This window comes from Nipponia nippon, unplaced genomic scaffold (genome assembly GCF_047370975.1).
Source record: "Nipponia nippon isolate SJK-2023a ecotype South Korea unplaced genomic scaffold, ASM4737097v1 scaffold_5, whole genome shotgun sequence".
NCBI classification, from domain to species: domain Eukaryota; kingdom Metazoa; phylum Chordata; class Aves; order Pelecaniformes; family Threskiornithidae; genus Nipponia; species Nipponia nippon.
Window position 1 is genome coordinate 81,394,231 of NW_028262369.1, and position 19,991 is coordinate 81,414,221.

A 19,991-nucleotide genomic window follows, 5' to 3' on the forward strand; every position below is an offset into this window, starting at 1 on the left:
ACCCACTTCTCCAGGAATTTCCTGAAGGGGAATATCTCACTTCTTGCTTCATAGACAGAATAAAAGACTCACATTCCTGACTGGCTGCTTTTTTCAGCTATCAGGGCCATTGACATGCTCTGTGTCAATCTCTCCTACCTGTGGTCACCAGATGACTGAACACAGTCTTCTTTGGCAACACTGCCCCACCACAGCTATGAAACTGCCCCTATTAGTGAATGGTTTAGGACCTTGACAATAGTTCCATAGAACATACTCAGCTACAAAGCTCAAATCTGTTTTGGTTTTTTGGGTTTTTTTTCCTTGTAGGGAATGGAGACATGCGAGCAAAAGGCTTATCTTACATAGATCTGTAGGCCACAGTATGAAACTTAATTTATAATGAATGTTTGGCATACAGTTCTCAAGTGAGTATGAATTTTCATACAGTAGAATTTACAAAGTTGGCATTTTACATCTAAGGGTAATCAAATTTTTTTCTTAAATTTGACCTGTGCTAGGCTTTGCATAGTGGGTAGCCATCACTGCAGTACTTCAGATCTCTTCATGTTCATTATATTGGCACAAGATTACCTGAAGAATCATTCAAGGGCTTGGGGGAAGTTCCGTTGTTTTTTGTTAACAGTGTATTAAATTTATAAACCTTGATTTAAAATTGATTGATAGGTGAAGTTCATGCTGTTGATGTCAACAGGACCAGTATCTTGCTCAATACTAAATGTTAAATGTGGCAAATCAGAATTTGGAGAAATTGCTGCTTTAATCCCAGGCACCTTTAGCCCACTGTTTGTCATCCTAATGTCCTTCTGTTTGATATTTACTTCTTTGGACATTGCTACCTCACTCCTTTTGCAAATCCATGTTAGCATTGATGTCATAAAGTAAGCAGAATGAATGTGTGAAATTGCTTGTAAAATTATCAAATGAAATGAATAGCAAATATGATGACTTTTTTTTTTTTAAGTTGAATAAGGAAACTGTCAGCAATGATGCACTCCCGTAATGCTTACTAGAGCTGAACAGTATATATATAAGTCTGTGCAAAAGAGGCAGCTAGGCAGATCTCAGGATCCTCAAGGCTTGCCATAGTTCCAGAAGAGAGAGTAGCAGCTCTTTCTGCAACTGCTACATATCACTTCAAAGTATAAAAAGGTAAGATTTATATGAACTACCAGTACAATTTGTTTGAGAAAGCTGAATGCATTATCTGAATTGTATTGCCCAAAGTTTGCAATAGACGTGCAGGATCTTCGAGCAAGTTGGTGTTTTCTTCTGTGGTTATAATCATTGATATTTGGAGTTAATGATATCATCATTTAAATCTTTTAATCTATTGAATTAGTTCAACAGAGAATGATCCAAAAAAAGGGAAATCAACTGTTTGGGTTGCAGAAGCAATTGAAAGAAGGAAGATTAACCATGAGAACATGAAAGACATGCACTGTAGTAAGAATTTAAATGTGAGATACATCATTACTGATTTTAATATTTTTATCTATCATCTCCTTTAGTGTATCCTCTAGAAATATTTAATGAACATGAGCTTAAAAATACTCACTCCTTATAGATACTGCCTAAATATGAATCAACGGAGATTAAATTAGCAGAATGCAAACAAATTGAGTTTATATAGACACTGGTTTAAAACTGTCCAAGACAGATTGTCACTCCATCGCCCTACAGATTGCCACTCCACAGCCCTACTTTTAGATTAGTTTGTCTCAAGCAACTATTCTTTTCATATCACTGTAAGATCTGAAAAGGAAATTTTATAGCACAAAAGTAAAAATTAAAGCCTTTCAATAGTTATTGTGATTATTGTATAAAATTTAATTTAGTCTTCCATCCTACTATGGATTTCCTTAGACTAGAACCATTATATTTTACAGAACTTTCCACAAGCCATTATAAAGTGGTAGGTAAATTAGGTGTAAAGTACATCTACCAGAAAAAGTAATGTATTTATAAGTAGAAATAATTGCTATTTGCAAACAATTTCATGTCAATAGAAATCTATGTTTTTCATTAATACATTTTCATATATAAATATTCCTTTTTTTACTGCCGTAACTCCATAATTTTTATTTTTAAACTGGAAATAGATCCAAATCTGATTTTTGAAAGATTCTTTTTTGAAAACTCAATGAAAATAAGCTAGTTAAAGTTGCACACTGTGTACAAAAGACATCTGCAGTAAAATATATTGGAAAAACTAGCAAAATCAGGCTGATCATGGAAACAATATTCAAATAAGTTTCTGATCAAGATTTGAGAGACATATTTGTTACATACTTTCTGGTGCTTCAAACTGAGATGTGTTAAGTTTTTCATCTCCAATCAGAAAGAAATTAAATCATGTCCATTAGTCTAACATACATAGGAACAAAAATTTTCTGTACAAGATTAGCCTTACTTTTCCTGCACCTTGACAATAGGATTGCATGGGTTTTAGCAGTATCTACTGGTGACCTAAATAACTTAGAGTAAATAAAACCTTTCTTCTGATTGAGAAATTAATTCATTAGCAGGAATAAACTAAACAAATATTGTTTTGCTGATCATCTCTTTTTCTCTACAAAACATTTTTGTGTTCCCAAGAATGAAATAACAAATTCTTGTTTAAAAGCTGGAGCTTCTTTAACTTGTCAAAAACTTCTGTTGCTAGTTCAGGTTACCAATAGCAGGTACTAAATGTTGAACAAACAAAACTGATTCTAATTTTTTAGAAGAACATATTTGACAGAGGTTTAATAGCTTTTGAAAATGCTTGTTGTATTAATAAGGGTTGTCTTACTTGAAAATTGTATTAATTTCAAAAAAACGCATTTATACATCTTTCTTTTTAGTAATCTCCCCAGGTTTTGATTCTGAAAAATTTAGAAAGAAGCTAAACATGCATTTAACTTTAAACATATTCTTAAGGCATAAAGTAGCCAGCGAGACTGTTCACGTCTGAAAACTCTACAGGACTGAGGCATGAGTTAGATCCAAGACATATTGAAATCACTGAAAATCTGTTTACTGACTGCAATGGGCTTTGAATATGTATTTTTTTACAAGTTTTATATAAAAGAATAGCTTTTGGTGTCTGATATTACTATAGGGAGGCTGCACTAATGACTAGACTATTTCTTTCATTCCACCTCTTAGGTGGACTTAGGTTTATGTCTAATCTGTATCATGGTTTAACAAAGCTACAGGCAGCTGTAAGCTATCTTTCTTTAGTTTTTCAGCTTAAATAAAAGTATATCAAACTGCTAGCACATCATTAAGCAGGGCAAATTTACTTATGTATGGTGCAATAGCCAGACTTTATTTGGTGTCTAAGTTAACTCATTCACAGCTATATCATCTAGCATGGGGGGTCACTACATTACAATCAAACCATTTTTGTGACCACAGCAGAGCTGTCTCCAAAAGTATAGGCAGAGCTTTTGTTCCATTGTTGGAAGCCTATGAAATGTGAAATTATGCATTCTTTGGGATAAACATCGGATGTCAGTGTTGCACCACCAAATTACAGCTCCAAATGGAACAGTGAAAAGAGAGCTCAATACTATAGAGTTATGATAGGACTGACTACATGGCCACTGAAGTATTTGTTGGTAATATAGCAGGATATATGCAAGTGCAGGCATCAAATCTCATACATCAGGACATTACAGAAGGCAGAAAAGAGTCTCCATACACACTGATGAAAAAATGAGCAACACTGGCAGTGGCTTCTGGTAGAGAGAGGGAAATCGACTCCCATTGCTTCATAGTACAATCCACCAGAAAATCTTACATTCATCAATTTATTTTCCTGGGTTTGATTAAGATTTGATTAAGATTTTGATTGCCTTAAATATTTTGATACTGACACTGAGGTATTCTAGTAAAATATTTATATTATTCATTAAGATTCTCTTAAAAATCAGGCCTCACAAAGTACCAGAAGCAACACGTTCTTCCTAACCATATGTAAAATGCCTGCCAACAGTCAAGCTTTGCATCTCCAACTATAAGTTATTTTATGATAGATGGAAGAAACAGATTTCATTAAAAATCTGCTCTGAAGCTGGGCAGACTACTGGGGCAGAGCAGACGTCCTACAGCAGTAAGGTTTTTGATGCAGGAGTTTACATTTTCAGAGATGTTCATATAGCCCCCCCATTTGTACTGCTTAGTGCAGAGTCAACTCTAAATCTCAAGACAGAGTAATCTGCACCTTCTCTATACATCATTCCTTCATAACTTTCTTATGGCTTCTTCCAGGCCATAGTATATTTAAATTCAGCCTATTGTGACAAGGCATTACAACAGAGGATAGGTATGTTTTCACTCAGGCTGCCTTATTTTATAAATCACTGAATTTCAATAAACAACTCTTCCAGCGGAGCCAGAGGAGTTCAGTGCAGATTACGTTTAGTGGGGAGGGTGTTTTTTGCCTGGGTCTTACTTTGCCACCTACCACTTTACTTCAGTGCACTCATCTTTCCTATCTCCCTTTGTTTTTCAGACTGTAACATAAACTTCCATAGGAAAGTGTCATGAAAGGCTCTTTCAAATACACAAGTATCAGTCCAAGTACATGACGAAATTATTTCCAGTGACATTTTGCTGATGTGAACTCATTGCAACTTCTGGTGCTTTACAGCAGATTAATATTGTGATCCATACTGACTTTAAAGTTAGAATGAATGAGCATTTACTATCCCTCATTCAGTGAATGAGCATTTAGCCAATGAATGAATGGCATATTCAATTTCTTTGTCAAGGTCAAAAGTACCCAACCAAATTTTAAATTAATTTCGTTTTCTATACATTCATTCCATAAATTTAAGTGATCCAAAATAATTAAAAATAAACAATATAGACTAGCTGATTTTGTAAGCACATTTCCTCTCATTTCCTGTTTATGCAAAGAACTTTTGAGTCTATTAGCCATTAGCTGCTCATAGTCCCTTTTGCACAGAGTTTTGTAAGCCTAAAATGAATAGCATTTCTTTGTTCAATAGAGTTTGTCCTATAGGGTATCATGTGTCAACAGACTAATACTACTACATTAAATAATGAAAATTGTAGCACACATAATTAGGGGATTAGAGAATGCCTTATTCCCATTCATGGCTATTCACTAGAAGTTATAACTGTACTACTTCCATGAGTAAACCAGTTACTAATGCAAGTAAGGGAATCACAGCTTGGCGGTGGATCACTAAAGCATTTGTACAGACTGTAATACTGTAGTTTACATTGAATAATCTCACATTACAGTCAGTGAGACTGGTCAAGTTATTACAGTGCATGTGATGAAGACACGTATAATAATGTAGCCATTTCCATTACATGGTTGAAGCCAATAGAAGGACCTCTAACAGTATGAATTACATCTGGGAGACAATATTTTCTGCTTTGGTTTATTACCATTAATATGAAGTATATACTCCATATCTTGTATATCCCATAGAGCCCCATAATGGAAGCCCTTAAGCTGAAATAAAGTATTATGCCAACAGTGCAACAAGCAAAACTTGACATACCACGTCATGAATTGAACACAAGCCAGTGTGTGGTTGGGTGGTTGTTCTTTTCTAAGGAGTCACACCTATTAATAAGTCATTATTAAGTCCAGAGGCCTACCGTTGCAATATCTGTTATTTCAAAAAAAAACTTTTAAAAGGAGGGTAGAGGGCCAGAAGGAAAGAACGGGGAGCTGCTAATGTGACAGTATTCTTGACAGAGATTTGCTTTGTTTTTTCTCTAGTGAATGAGCTGGAAAAAAAATAAAAGTCACACTAGTACCCCAGTTTTTGCAATAAACCAATATTATAGAAACAGATCTAATGCTTGTCATCAGCAGAACACAGAGCAAAGAAGATACAGACCTTTATCCTCGTATTGCAAAAGAAAGTGAGGATGCAGCTGCTCGCAGCTCACCTTGCATTCTAGAATAAAGACTAGAGCCTGAAGACTACAACAGAGACTACAACTTTTGAATGCCTACACAAGGCACTACAGTCTCCATCCACTGGACATGGACCCTGTCCTCACGGGGTTTCAATATCATCAAGTTCAGATCAGCACTAAGGATGTCTCTTTTCCATGTATGTAAAGATGATTACATTTTTCTTTGTTGCCTTATTTCTGTTTCGACAGGCAATGAAAATGAAAAGTGTTTATTTCATTGCTGGGCTCCTTTTAATGATAGTTCAAGGCAGCTGGCAAAATCCTCTTCAGGATACAGAGGAGAAATCAAGGTAAATTCTTTAGATCAAACTTCTAGAAACCTGAACTTTGTTTTCTTATAGTTTGAAGCAAAACATACTATGACTTAAAAATAGTTGTTTGGATACTATTACACAGTACTTAATCTACCATTGGAATTGGCAAAAGCTTTTAATATTGCAAAGGATAGCACAGAAGTTTTTGGTATTACAAACAATAGTTGCCTTACTTAGCCAAGAAGACCTTGCAGTTGTGCAGCATCCAGTCTGCTATGTTGATTCATTTTACCAGCCAGCTAGTGATCAATATGCCACTTGCTTTTACTTTGTGAGAGTATAAAATAGTATTTTTAAAAGAAAAGTTAATGCACCTGTAGAATGTACTATAACCATTGCCAATTAACAAGTTCTAAACTTTTCACAGATCATTCAAAGCTTCCCAGTCTGAACCGTTAGACGAATCTAGACAGCTGAATGAAGTGAAACGTCACTCACAAGGCACATTCACCAGTGATTACAGCAAGTATTTGGACACTAGACGAGCTCAGGACTTTGTGCAATGGTTAATGAGCACTAAAAGAAATGGGTAAGCATTTTGGTCACATTGCTATAGATCTCCATATACAGAAACAGCCAAAAATCTAGCTGAATTCAGTTTCTTGATTTCAGCTTCCCATCACAGACCATGTATAATCCTCAAATAAGTAAAGTACTTAGGTAAAATCTATATATAATGTTAATATGTTATTTGAAATGGGGAATATATGCAAAATCAGTCAAAAGGATTTGGATAAACCAAGTGTAGTATCAGTACGTTAACCGATATGCCATCTAAAAAGACTATCTCAGCCTCTTTGGGACAGATTGTTTCAGTGAATGAATTAAGTTCAACAGGAATAAGATATGTAAATATAATGTAAAGGTCTGGGCCATTGGGCCTTAATAAAACTTTCCTATCTATGGATACTCTAATCCTGAAGTTTCATTTGTGAAAAGGGAGCTAAGGTTTAAGTTTTGTTGACTACTGGATACTTTACCAGTATCACAAGTATACTGTTAAGGCATGAGTTGGCATGTTTTTTGAAAATATACTTTGATTAAACACAAGCTACCAAGATGAGAGCAAGAATAACATAAAAGCATGTAAGTCTATACCCTGTGTTCCAGAGAAGGTATGTCCACTGAATCAAAAAATCTATGATATTAATGCTTTTAAATCCCTGTGGAAGTCTTTAAAGTATAAAGTAACGATTTCTAGAGATAGTACTAATTTAAATTCATAAGCCTGAAATTATTTATAATATTCATCTATCAGTCATGGCTGTTTATCATAATATTTAAATGATAACCAATAAAATCTTGCCAGCTTATGCATGCTCTGCAATGTACTGGTAATAATGATCTAATGATTGTGGAATTCCACTACAGCCAACAAGGACAGGAGGACAAAGAAAATGACAAATTCCCGGACCAGCTCTCAAGGTATTCTAGTTGCCACAACTTGTTACTCAAAAACAGTTCGAGCTCATTTTCTGTTAAACAAGAAAGAAAACAACTAATATTCTTTACAATGTTAACACAATCCAAGAAATACCTATCCAAAGAAATTATCTCGCACCTGCTTTTTATCAGGAAAGAGGAAATGTCTCTATGATATTTATTCCTGTACCTGTATGCTATAGCTATGTGTGATGGCTTCAAGGAATGCAACAGGATGAGAACTGATTTGAGGAAAGGACATTCCAAGTAATAAAGGAGAGTAGAGAATAAGATAAAAAGAAAAATTTGGTATAGAAGAAGGCTGAAGCAAAAAAATCCATTATGTTGTGGAAAAGAAAACCAGTGAGAAGACTAATGAAAGGAAAATGGCCAGGCACCAAATTGCAGAGAGCTGATAAAACACAATACAATGCTCAGCCCTAAGCACTCAGTCCCATGTTACATAAACCGCTCATTATAGGAAAGGAGAACACAAGACCTGCTGGAGGCCAGAATTTTGTTTCTTGACAATGTTTCTGGGAGAGGGCTGGGGGAGTTGGAAATTTGAAACAAGTAAAACAAAAACCCAGTAAGTGTTTTTGCAAAACAGATTGAAATACCTATATTTATTCTTCCTTTTGTCAGAAATTCCAAAGAGGATAGCCCAGATCACAAAGATCCTTCCATTCAAAAGACTGTCAATATCAGTAACAAATCTGTAATAATGTTTCAGCTTCAATGAGACAGCATATCTCAAAAAAATTAACGTTTCATTAAAAATGTTCCAAACAACTCTAGTTAGCATGCTGATGAAAAGTGCAGATGGTACTAAATTAAGAGGAATGGTGAAATTCCAAGAAGATAAAAAATAATAGAAAGAGCTAGAGGCCCTGAAAATTGAGTGGAAATTAGCAAATTCTGAAATAGAAATGCTAGGGAACTTATTCATGGAAAATATTCCATAATATGTCTACTTCTCAGTGCAGCTTGCCTTCCTAAGGGCCAGTGTGACATAACTTTCTGCTACATCAGAGAAAGAAGCACAATGAGGTGTAGGGAGGGAGAAGGAAATTTTCTTTCTGTGTTAAACTGGAAGTGATCAGGCTTGAAATTGTTCCAAGATTATCACTTGGTCAGAATGACGATTAAAAGGGTGTTCACAAAACGATTCAAAATGTAAATTCAAAAGGAATTAAGTCTGAACAGTTTGGCTAAGAAATAATGAAGATGAAGGTAGGAGGAGTGGCTTAATGGAAATTTTTAGGTTAACACAAGAGGTAACAAAAAGTATGTCTGTGGAATACAATACAGTGTGTTGATCATAGCTAATTATCTAGCAGACCATTCCAGTGCAGCTATATTTGCTTTCAGCACCTGATTTGATTTGTTCAGAACTAGTGCAGGCACCTCTGCACAAAACTGTACTGCATACTGTAGACAATGCCTTCAGAACTGAAAGATATCAAGAAAAAAAAAATCAAGAGTAATTTGAGAAGCAAAAAAACCCCTCTCCCTAATCAGAAATGCTAGTCTGGTGGGTGGGAAACAGACATCAATAAAGGTTAAAAAAAATTAAGTCCTAATGCAGTCTGCTCCTAGAGTATTACTCTTCTTTCAGCAATGCGATCTCCAAGCGTCATGCTGAATTCGAGAGACATGCTGAAGGCACCTACACCAGTGATATCACCTCTTATTTGGAAGGTCAAGCTGCCAAAGAGTTCATTGCTTGGTTAGTGAATGGACGAGGAAGAAGAGAGTAAGAATCCATCCATTCCTATTATTAAATTTTGCCTGCTTTTGGGGTTAGAAATCAAGTCTGATGAAACCTTGATGTGTTTTTGATCATTCTTGCTGTACTTCATGTTTTTCTTTTGTCATAGAAGATATTCTGTTGGTGTTAGACTACCACTTTAAATTATTAAGTTCAAATACAGATTAAAACAAACCTGTTCAGTATGCTGTTACACTCTAAAAGGTCAAGTTATATTTTAGGTCAACATATCTAAAACTAAACCAGACCTTCCTCTACCTACCACCTTTTCCCCTTCACATAGCATTGCTTACAGTCTCCTTAACTATCATTGAGAAGATTCAAGTCAGTGTCATCTTAAATTATTTTCTCTTTTTTTTCTCTTTCTTTTCCTCTGCAATATTTCCAAGATCAAATTTTTACCAGTGTCATCAGCTGTACTCCATGTGCTGGTGACCATTCCCAGCAGTAACTGATGACTTCTTTTCCTCTTCCCATGCTCCACAAAGTCTCCCCAACTTGCTGCTGCCAAAATAACTATAATTTCCTACAACTATGACTTATTTTCCTTTTTAAGACACCTCTGCTTCTTTTGCTATGGTTCACAGTTTCCTAGACACAGTGCTCCACAGTTTTGACCTACCTATGTCTCTGATTTCTTTCATTAATATCTTGTTCTCCACATACTCACAGCAGATTTCTCAAGCCTATTCACTTCATCTATTCACTCGTTACTTTACATCTTTCTTCATGATAGTCTTACACTTAGAATGGCCTTACCTTCAATCCCCTTCAGGCACCTTCTATCTCATCGTATTTCCAACTCTGCATGGTTACGAGCTACACCATGCACATGCCACTCCCCACCTTTTAACTGTTCTGTACTTATTTGTGCCTTTAGACTGTAAGCTCTTCGGGGCAGGGATTTCAGTTCATCCTCTGATTATATATTCTACCAGCTGTAAAGTGCTATGTAAGTCTCTCGCACTATATAAAAATAATAAATAACAATAACAATAAAATATAATCTGTAAGACAAGATTGTGTGTTGTAGTTAAGGAAGACTAAATAGGTAAAAGTAAATTTTGTAAATAATGATGATTTCCTGAAAAAAAATGAGTTAAATAAATGAGGTCAGCTATATAGAGAAGAGAAAGGCTGTTGCCACTTCATAGTGATGTTCAGATTTGCGGTTGTTTTTCTGTCATGTTTTATTTTCATGAGCAGAAACAGGGTATTTCAGTATCTGTAAGAGAGAGAGATTACAACCTAGCTGTGAAGAACCGAGGTTAGAAACCTCGATGGACAACTAAATGTAGACTACCCTTCTGCTTCCCAATATTTAGTATTATTTGCAGTCAAACTTTTATATACCCTTCCCTGAAATTATTGCATGAAAAGAACCAGTCTGCCTGTCATTGGTCCCAGAGCACAGTGTGCTTCAAGTATCACCCCACCTTAATGGAATTCATTAAAATCTTCCTATATTTGATGGAATGAAACGAGAGAGGAAAGTTTTCTAAACTAGGCCCTTGGCATAATGGTATTCCAATGGTCAAAAAAGGATAGAGGAAGAATCGGGATCTGATTCCAAATATAAAATGCTATTGTACAGCAAACAAGCACATAGATTTTATACAGGTGTTGGAACTGAGTTATTTTAACCCCCCAAAAAAGTTGCTGCTCTTAATATCTAAATACTTATGCAAGTAAGTATAATTGTAAGTATATAACTAGGACTTGAGTCCAATTAAAACAGAAAAAAATGTATGAAAATTTGACTATACTGTTTTAGTAGTGATATTTCTTAAATAACAATTCTTACTAAATCTACTGTGAGTTTTATTGATGCCTAGTCTACTTGGCACAGAAATTGCAGACTGAGATATGTTTTTGCATGTATGGATTTTCCAAAAAATGCTAGAGAGGAATTTAGGCTCACCTGAAGGAACAGTCCTCATCTGCTAAAGGGAGATTTCCATGCTTTATTCTGTTGTTAAAATAATGCCTCAAAAGATGTTCTGACATACTGAGCCATAACAGCAGGCTCAACCCGTAACTCCTTAAAATCACAGGAAATGTGCAGTGTATTAGAATCTGGTAATGAGGCCCTTTTAAAACGTTTGTTTATTTTGTTCTGCAAATTATTTGATAATTTCTTCCCTTTGAAGTTTCCCAGAAAAAGCTCTTGTGGCCGAAGAAATGGGCCGAAGACATGCAGATGGCACTTTCACGAGTGATATCAACAAAGTCCTTGATGACATGGCTGCCAAAGAGTTCCTAAAATGGCTGATTAACACAAAAGTTACCCAAAGGTGCCTGACTTTTGATTGTGTTATTCTTAAGATACTGGGGTTTTAAATGTATTTGTCTCACATAGGGAAAATACTGCTAATTTTTCTCTTAACTATTGACATATCTGTAACTGTGTTACAAACTTTGTTACAGACAGTGCTGAACAAGGATAAGACACTAAATAGAACTCATTCCAAATATAATTTGTATTTTGCATCAGTGGTGAACCTATTTCATAGTTTCCTATTTAACTTGAGGGGAGTTTTGCCACTGAATGTTACCAGAAGTGAGGTCATATTAAATTACTGAAAAATAAAACTCTCCTTTGCATGGGCATTATAAAATCGGAAATATTTATTGGTAAAATTACACCAAATTGATTATTCTTTAAAGACCGCAATATAAAACACTGCCTTAAACTGTGGCTTGTCATTAGGGAACAGAGTACTGTAACCTGAGTTCCTGGTAGCTAACCATTTAAGAACCCTGCTTTAGTTTGCCTGTACATAGGCAAAAGCCGTTGGAAAAGCAACATTTTCCATCTGAGCTCTGTGAACAGGGTAATATTTAAGAATTATTTGTTAACATTAACGAAGTGTTTCAAAAATAGTGAAATGCCAACTCAAGGCACATGTGAGTGGTCAGATTTTTTAAAATGTTGGATGTCCACTCTGTAAAAATCAATTACTTTTAGTCTTTTGACTACTGAAGCACCCAAACTGACTAGTTGATCTTGGAAATCTGAAACAGCCAATATTGTCTCAAAAAATTTAGAAGCTACAGTTAAAATACAGTTTTTATTAACAGTTTAATATTTTTGTGTTTGTTTGTAGTTCAGCATTGAAACAAACAATTTAGGAAAAGAATGTATTAGAAACTATTAAAAAGCTTTTCCTTTAGGAATAATTGTTTTCAATCTGGTATTAGAGAGAGGCATTGAGGGGTCTGTGGAACTAACATCTGCTAATGCTTAAACAGAAAAAATATGTTCCACACATATTTCATAAATCTTGGGAGATTTCTAAAATGTCCTAATTGCTGCTGCTTTTTTTTCCAGGGACCTTTTGGGAGAATACCAGTAAAAATGCAGAATAAAAATGGGATAAATGAAGATCTTCATTGCATCAACTGCCAGTTATTAAGAGATTCTGAAATCTGTATTCTGTCATTTACATTGGGTGCAACAAAGCTATGTCACCTTGCATGCCAGGAAATAATTGTACTATAGTTTAGTGTTGCCAAAGGTTTATATATGGAAAACCTATTGTCTAAGGGATGGTTATCTTAACAGCTTTAAGACTATGAAAGTTCCATATCTTCATATTTTCCATTTGTTAGGACTGAAGTAACTCCATTTATATTTAATGATAAAATTATTTTTCTAAAAAGTTGACTTCTACACACAAAGGATTCAATCACCAATTATATGTGTTATTTGTAAGGGGCTGGCAGTTACAAATGCCTGAGAAGTGAATATTCTTCTTAAAACCTTTGTTATAAAAAGGCTAAGCTTTAAGGATATTAAATGATAGCCTAAAATAAATTTTTTCAAGCTTCTTTTCTGTTGACTTTTCATGTGTATATCCCTTGTGCCTCTTTGCACTCCATTTCATTTTATTCTAATATTTTAGTGTCACTGAGATCTTGGAAGTGGTTTGTTTGGAATGGTAAAACAAACTCAACATTTTGTTTTGTCACCTTTTCTCCATAATGATTCTCAGAAAATAGCTGTGTGAACTTTGAATTATCTTTAGTTGAAAAAGAAATCATGTAAGATGAAGCCAGAGGGGGAAACAAGACTGAACAGACAAGTATTCTTCATTAGCATAAATTCTTGTTTCTCAGCAAAAGCAGGAGGACAGCTTTGAAAAATATTAAGTGCAATATACTCCATTAGTAGTGGAAACTGCCACATAATTTCTTCAAATTTTATAAGATTGCCAAGTACAGCCAACTCAAATGGCCCTGGGGTCACTCTAATCTGTGTCGTATTCTTTTCTTCCTTCTTCCTCCAAGAATCACTTTGTCCATCACCTCCTGAATTTAGCAATGTTGTACTGTAACTTACAAGCACAGCTGTCATTTCAGTAACCTGTGCCTTCTCCATTATGGTGACAGAACATTTTGCTTGCAGATCTCAGTGTTTCTAGCAACCCAAACTATTATACTCTCAGCTGGCCAGGGCATGTTTTTGTAGGTATGGTAGTAGCCGCAACTCTCAAATAGCCACAGGTGCTGTTATGCACCTCTTACTTCTGATGACTCCCCAAAACCCCTGTTCTCCCCTTGCTATAACAGCACGTGCCAGGTATCTATATTAAAATGTCCTAAAGGGCGAGCGGTTTAAGTGAAAGCCAATGGGCTGAGCAAGTATCTAGTAGAAGTTGATGTGAAGCAGGAGCATTGTTGAATCAGAATTAGCACCTATAACTTTTGCTAGGAATAACTAGTATTGTTTTGTGTCTCATTTGTTTTTTAAAGGCATCTGAAACTTTCACTGACTGTATAGAATTTCTGGAAAAATAAGACTAGATTGTCCTCCCAAAGTGCTACAGGAACCAATATTCTGTAATTTCAGATCAGGACTGATCCCAGCTTTAAACAATTAAAACTCAGTAGAACCTTGCACTAAAAAAAACCCTCATAGCATCCAGAACACCACTGGAGATTAAAAAGGGGTGGGGGAGAAGAATGTATACATATTTGTTGTTTATTTAATCCCATTTGTACACAGTAGGTTGGTTCCAAGTACTTCTGGAATGGAGAAAGAGTCACTTATACACAGTTGGATCCATATGGTCCAGGCTGAAATGGTACAAACAGTTAACTCTTCTATTTCCACAGACTGAGCAATTGTCTTTCAAATGTTGTATCCCACTATGTCCAGGACATTTAGTGCTCTGAAAGAACAGGATTCCTCAGTTACAAATCCATTTTCCTGTGGTGTCTGTCACCAGTGTATATGAGCACCTCCTGATGATGGCTTTATCGCTATGAAAAAACTGTTTTCCCACATTTTTATAAATTATATGCTTTTAGGAACACAGGGGTATAAATTATTTTCTCAAAGTTATGCAGCTTGTCTGGAACACACCAAAAATATTTAATCTCTAATTTTCTGAGTCCCAATCTAGAGCATGAATCAAAAGACACCTTTTCTTCAGACGTGAGATGAAGTTGAGCATGTTCCAGAAGTTTCAAACACATGTTTTAGCTCAACAGGACTAGGACTTACATATCCTGAAATCACAGAGCAAGTCGATATAGGATCCAAAAAAAAAAAAAAAGAGGTATGTGCTGGGTATTTCTTATACACGCTAGATGAAATTCAGTGAATGGTACAAACATAGGGAGAAATAAGTAGCAGTCACTTCTTTAAAAAGTGTCTTTACTGGACAATAGCCACCCATGTCTGCAGGCTGAGAGAGGGCAAAATAGCTGCAACATTCAAGCCTAGAGAGAATTGCTATTTATGTTTTAGTCTTAATTTTGTACTCTAGCAAGGGAGAGAGATAATTCTAGGCCTTACATGCTGCCAGTGGTACACTGGTAGAGAAATTTAGGAACAGAGCGGCCTGAAGATTCCTTTTAAATAATAGACAGTTTTCAAGGTCTTCAGGCAATGGAGCAAGAGCTGTCAGTTATGTTGATTGCATTGCCTGTGGTGCTGCTGCTTGTATGAGGGGGCTTCAACTTGCTCTCAACAAATAAAGCAAGGGCAGTGGGGCTGCTTAAGGGAACCAGGCTCAGCAGCATGTCTCAGCATTGCCTACAGGGCTACACCCTCATCCACTCAGAAACATGAATCTTCCTTGCGGTTGAGGACCCACACTGTGTACAGCTTATTAAAATCACATGCCCTGGTGTGTATGAGGGGTCTTGACTGGCATGCTATAAGAGATGGCACTGTTGCAATGCCCCTCTGCACCTGATGTGAGTTTTAAGTCTACAAAAAAGTTAGAGTATGGGTGCCGTCTTATTTGAAAGACATTGCAAATGTATCATAGATGCAGTTCATAGTGTGTAAACTTAATTATTTTTTGTTTTCATTCACACCACGCTGACTTCTTCACTTTACTAGAAAACTGAACTTTATACCTTTAAGTTGTATGAAAACAACTGGGTTGCCCAGAGAGGTGGTAGATGCCCCATCCTTGGAAACATTCAAGGCCAGGCTGGATGGGGCTCTGAGCAACCTGATCTGGTTGTAGATGTCCCTGCCAATTGCAGGGGGGATGGACTAGATGGCCTTTAAAGGTCCCTTCCATCCCAAAGCATTCTATGATTCTATGAAAACAGTACCACTGGCCCAGATGTTTTGACTCTATTGTGTATGTGCACCTTCTACAACTCCATATTTCATGAGCTCATGTGTGTATCTAGAGCCCTCTGTGTATCTGCACATGTGCTGCCTAGAACTTCCAGGTGGCCTTATATTAAAAAGTGTTCCCAATATTATCTCCTTTATTAACTGTATTTTATATGCTGAGTATGCAGCATCCTTCCTCTTCCACTCTATTTACTAAGTATCTGAACAAACAAGCATATTGAAGCAAAACAAGACAACTAATTGGAATTAATACACTAAAAATGAACAGAAACCTGAGATACTCAAACCACTCAGCTGTGCTCTGAGGACATTTGGCAAGAATCTTCAGTTGCTAGGAAATTAATTTTATGAAGAAAAATACACAAACTTGAAAGAACTGAATGACAGCCGCTACTAGCCACATTGAAATGGTCGTCCCAATGACGTAACCACAGAAAACAGGTTTTTTTCTCATTTGCTTTCCTGATTTACAGTTAACACTCTCTTCACAATCCCCTCAAACAGAACCAGTGTAATGATGAATTACAAAACTGTCCTTATGCTATTTCAGCCTCAAAATGCAAAGAAACAAAAAGAAATTACTTCTGAAAAAAACAGACCTTTTTAATATAGTTGGTATCAAAAGACATAGCCAAGTAGGACCTGAACATTCCTCAGTGCTAATAGCACTTTTGCCTTCTCTTCCTCATAGCACATGTGAAGTGAACCACTGAATCAGCAGAAAACTTTCTCCAGCACGTGTTTTGTCTCCCATAGCCACACACTGAGACATCTGGAACACACTATTGCACCTGTAAAGTAGACTGTATACATTTTAGTTGAAAACAATTTTTTTTTTTTTGTTCTGCAGAGAGAGCTTATGTTTTCCATTTTTCCTGTTTGGCTTTACAAATATTTCTGGAGGAAAGACTCAAATACATAAACAGACTTATAACAACGTCTTGAGTTTCACTGAGGCTAGAAGTCTGAAGGAGACATCACATCCGGCAGGTCCACCAAGTGTTTGGGAAAGCCAACCTTCAGGCTGAAAGCTGTATTTTGGTTCTTTCTAGTAAGTAGCTCTTCTTAATCACACAACTTCTTTATGAATAGTTTTGTGTTCAGCATACAACATGATGAATGGCAATGGCTTGTCAAATTTTTCATGTAGCAACCACTGCTGGATTTTCATTTCTTTAATCTCTTGGCATCATATTAATACATATCTGATTGCAAAAGAACACCATGGTATAAAGTAATTTGAAATATTTAGCTGGAGCAACTTTTTAAGTCTCAGACTATCACAAAAGACAATCTGACAGAGCACCAGAAGCACAACCATTACAGTCATTTTTGGGACCACGGGTATTTTGATCAGAGAGGAGGAACTTGAGATTTTTCCAAGGTGTAGAGAATCACTGCTAGAAATATTCTGCTATATTGACTCTTACTGGATCACTCAGGTGGTTTTGAGTACAGAATCAGGTCCCATAAGCCTCTCTGGCATGATCAGAGTCAGAAGCACTGTGGATTACGAGACATTTTTGTCTAAATACATGAATCCAGATTTCCGGAGGTACTTAAAATGGTGTACCCACTGAAACTGGCAGAAGCTAGGCCCATGCTTTGTCAGCGTAGGTCTTTTTTTCTTCTTAGAATTAACCACTGAGAAGCACTAAAACCTTGCAGATAATCTCTCAAAACATTAAACTGCAACTTGGCTATGAAAAGCCATTTGGTAACATTTAGGTGCCTTCAGGTACATTCAGATACAAGACTGAGATTATAACTTGATTGTGCTATACTTTCAGACACAGTGATGGTCACTACTTAAATGTTTAGAAAACAAAGCACAGACTGGCTGAATTATATATATGTTGTGATACCTACTGACTGGGAAAAGGAAAATTCACCCCAGGGGTGGGGGGTGTGTTTTGTTTTTCTTTTTTATTGTTGTTGGCAAGACGAGCGAGTGCACAGTATACCAGATGTTTAAGTGGAGCTGTAAGACATTCTGAAACTCTGGTCATGCATCTCACAGCATATATGGGATACTGGTTTGAAAAGTAATGTAAAGACTGTCACTTCATTGTGATTTTACTTTATAAAAGCGGACTTACCTATGCACAGAAATTAGCGTTAAGCAAGCTGTGAATTTGCAGCACGTTAGATCCTGCATTGCAAACTTACACTGAGCTGCATGGAACCAGTGTCAGGGCGCATTAACGGTATTCCTAAGGTAAGCCAATATAGCTAGCACAGTGTAAATTCATAACTAGTAGTAACTGCTACCTCCAAGGAGCGTGGTATACAATAGTGAGCAGAGCATAAGCTTGTATCTAGATGAAGTCTATTACATTCCATATAGACAAACCCTTAATGTTTGTAAATACTTTGGGTTACTCTAAAGGAGATATATCTATTGTAAAAAGTTACTAACCCACTTCCAGATACGGATTACTTAAAGAAAAGGCAGCAAACTACTACGTGCTGTGCTCAATCTGCAGAAGTGGAACGAAGGAACAAGCAGCAGAACTTCACTGAAAGCTCTGACAAGTATGTTGAAGGCAAGACTAAGAGCATTTGCTTATCTCCCTTGGCTTCCAGTCTCTTCCTCTTGCTTTAGTGGATCACATACATTTTCTGTTCCATTTCTCAAGTTGTAAAATACCTACCTCTCTCTGATAACTGCTAGTGTTCTGCAAATAAAGGGAAAAAAAGCTGAGATGGACCAAACCAAAAGCACAAAGCACACCACTCAACAATTACTTTTTTGAGGCTAGAATTCTTCTTTTAAAATAATTCCAGAAACTCCCACAGCTTTCTGACTACTTGGTGATGCTCAGCTTTTTAAACAATCAAATGCTTTATAGTTTTGATTTACAGATTATTCTCAGTCTTTGCCACAAATTAGTCCTACTATCTCAACACAGACTCAAAATTCTCCTTGGAAATGGAATTGTCTGATGTGACAAACCAGGGTCATCTTTGGAGCTAAATTTTAAACTTTTATCCTATACTTCCATTTTCTGGTCTTAATTTAAAATTCCATTTTGCAGGCTTACACATCCATCTCTCTCTTATGCCAAGAACCAGTGCCAAAGAAATAAATATAAGCCCTTCCTGCAATTTTATCAGTCTTTCCCTGACTTGACTGCGAGAGAAAGAAGTTCAACGAGCAGAAACTTTCCAAGAAATGCCAGCGTTATCAAAGCCGTAGGAGCTTTGTCGTTAGCGTTTGAACGGATTTCACTTCTGGGACCTCTCTGTGGCCGCTATCTGATTTCCTGCAGAAATCCGTTCGGTGTCCGAGGTCCCGCCTCTTTAATGCACAGCTATGTCACCGCGCTCCAAGGGTTTGAACTGAAGGAGAAACCGCAGCTCAAAAAATAACAGGCGAAGCTGCAAAGCCAACACGAAAACCGAGATCTTGCACAAACCCCCGGTGCCTGGCGCTGCTCGCTTCCTGCAAGCGGCAGCCGCCCCCCGCTCCCGCCCAGGCGCCCAGCGCCGCTCGCAGGGGAGCTCCCGGGGGGCAGCGGCGCGATTGCGGAGCCGCAAGCCGGCAGGTCGGCTCCGCTCGCCTCCTGCGCCCAGGGCAGAGGCCCCGCCCGATCCGGCCCGGCCCGGCTCCGCCTGCCCACCGCGCTCTCCTCTGCTCCGCTCTGCTCCGCTCCGCCGGCCGCGCTGCTCCGCTCCCCCGGCCCCGCCGCGCCATGAAGGTGGGTGAGGGAGGGAGGAGGCGGGTGGGCGGCAGCGCAGGGGGGCCCGGCGCGGCCGAGGCTGCCCGCCTGACGGGACTTCTCCTTGCAGACCTTCCTGAAGTGGCTGCTGGGGATCCTGGGGGTCGCCGTCGTCGTCACGGTCATCGCCGTACCCCTGGCTCTGCTCACCGGCAGTAAGTCCGCGGCGGGGCCGGGAGGGGAGGGCTCCCTGCGGCCGCCGGGGC

General features: G+C 37.5%; 2 protein-coding genes across 2 annotated transcripts in view; both read left to right on the forward strand.

The window, feature by feature from the left end:
* Positions 1 to 1,074: 1,074 nt before the first annotated feature.
* On the forward strand, positions 1,075 to 12,937 carry GCG (glucagon). The gene is made up of 7 exons (XM_087731719.1): positions 1,075 to 1,152; positions 6,142 to 6,242; positions 6,634 to 6,795; positions 7,638 to 7,691; positions 9,307 to 9,444; positions 11,610 to 11,753; positions 12,791 to 12,937. Exons 2-7 carry the CDS (start codon positions 6,145 to 6,147, stop codon positions 12,813 to 12,815), a joined length of 621 nt encoding a protein of 206 aa, XP_087587845.1. The 5' UTR covers positions 1,075 to 1,152; positions 6,142 to 6,144; the 3' UTR covers positions 12,816 to 12,937.
* A 6,536-nt stretch (positions 12,938 to 19,473) lies between these two features.
* Positions 19,474 to 19,991, forward strand: part of DPP4 (dipeptidyl peptidase 4) — a 40,790-nt gene continuing 40,272 nt past the window's right edge. Inside the window, exons 1-2 of the mRNA XM_087733040.1 lie at positions 19,474 to 19,764; positions 19,856 to 19,940. Of these exons, the coding sequence (XP_087589166.1) occupies positions 19,759 to 19,764; positions 19,856 to 19,940 (91 nt within the window). The 5' untranslated portion in view covers positions 19,474 to 19,758. The remainder of the gene's footprint in view (positions 19,765 to 19,855; positions 19,941 to 19,991) is intronic.

Excerpts from the sequence above, each read along its gene's own strand:
- GCG (XM_087731719.1), top strand. The coding sequence starts at position 6,145 with ATGAAAATGAAAAGTGTTTATTTCATTGCTGGGCTCCTTTTAATGATA. Across the intron at positions 6,243-6,633 it reads GATACAGAGGAGAAATCAAG|ATCATTCAAAGCTTCCCAGT; the intron begins GTAAATTCTTTA and ends AACTTTTCACAG. Across the intron at positions 6,796-7,637 it reads ATGAGCACTAAAAGAAATGG|CCAACAAGGACAGGAGGACA; the intron begins GTAAGCATTTTG and ends ATTCCACTACAG.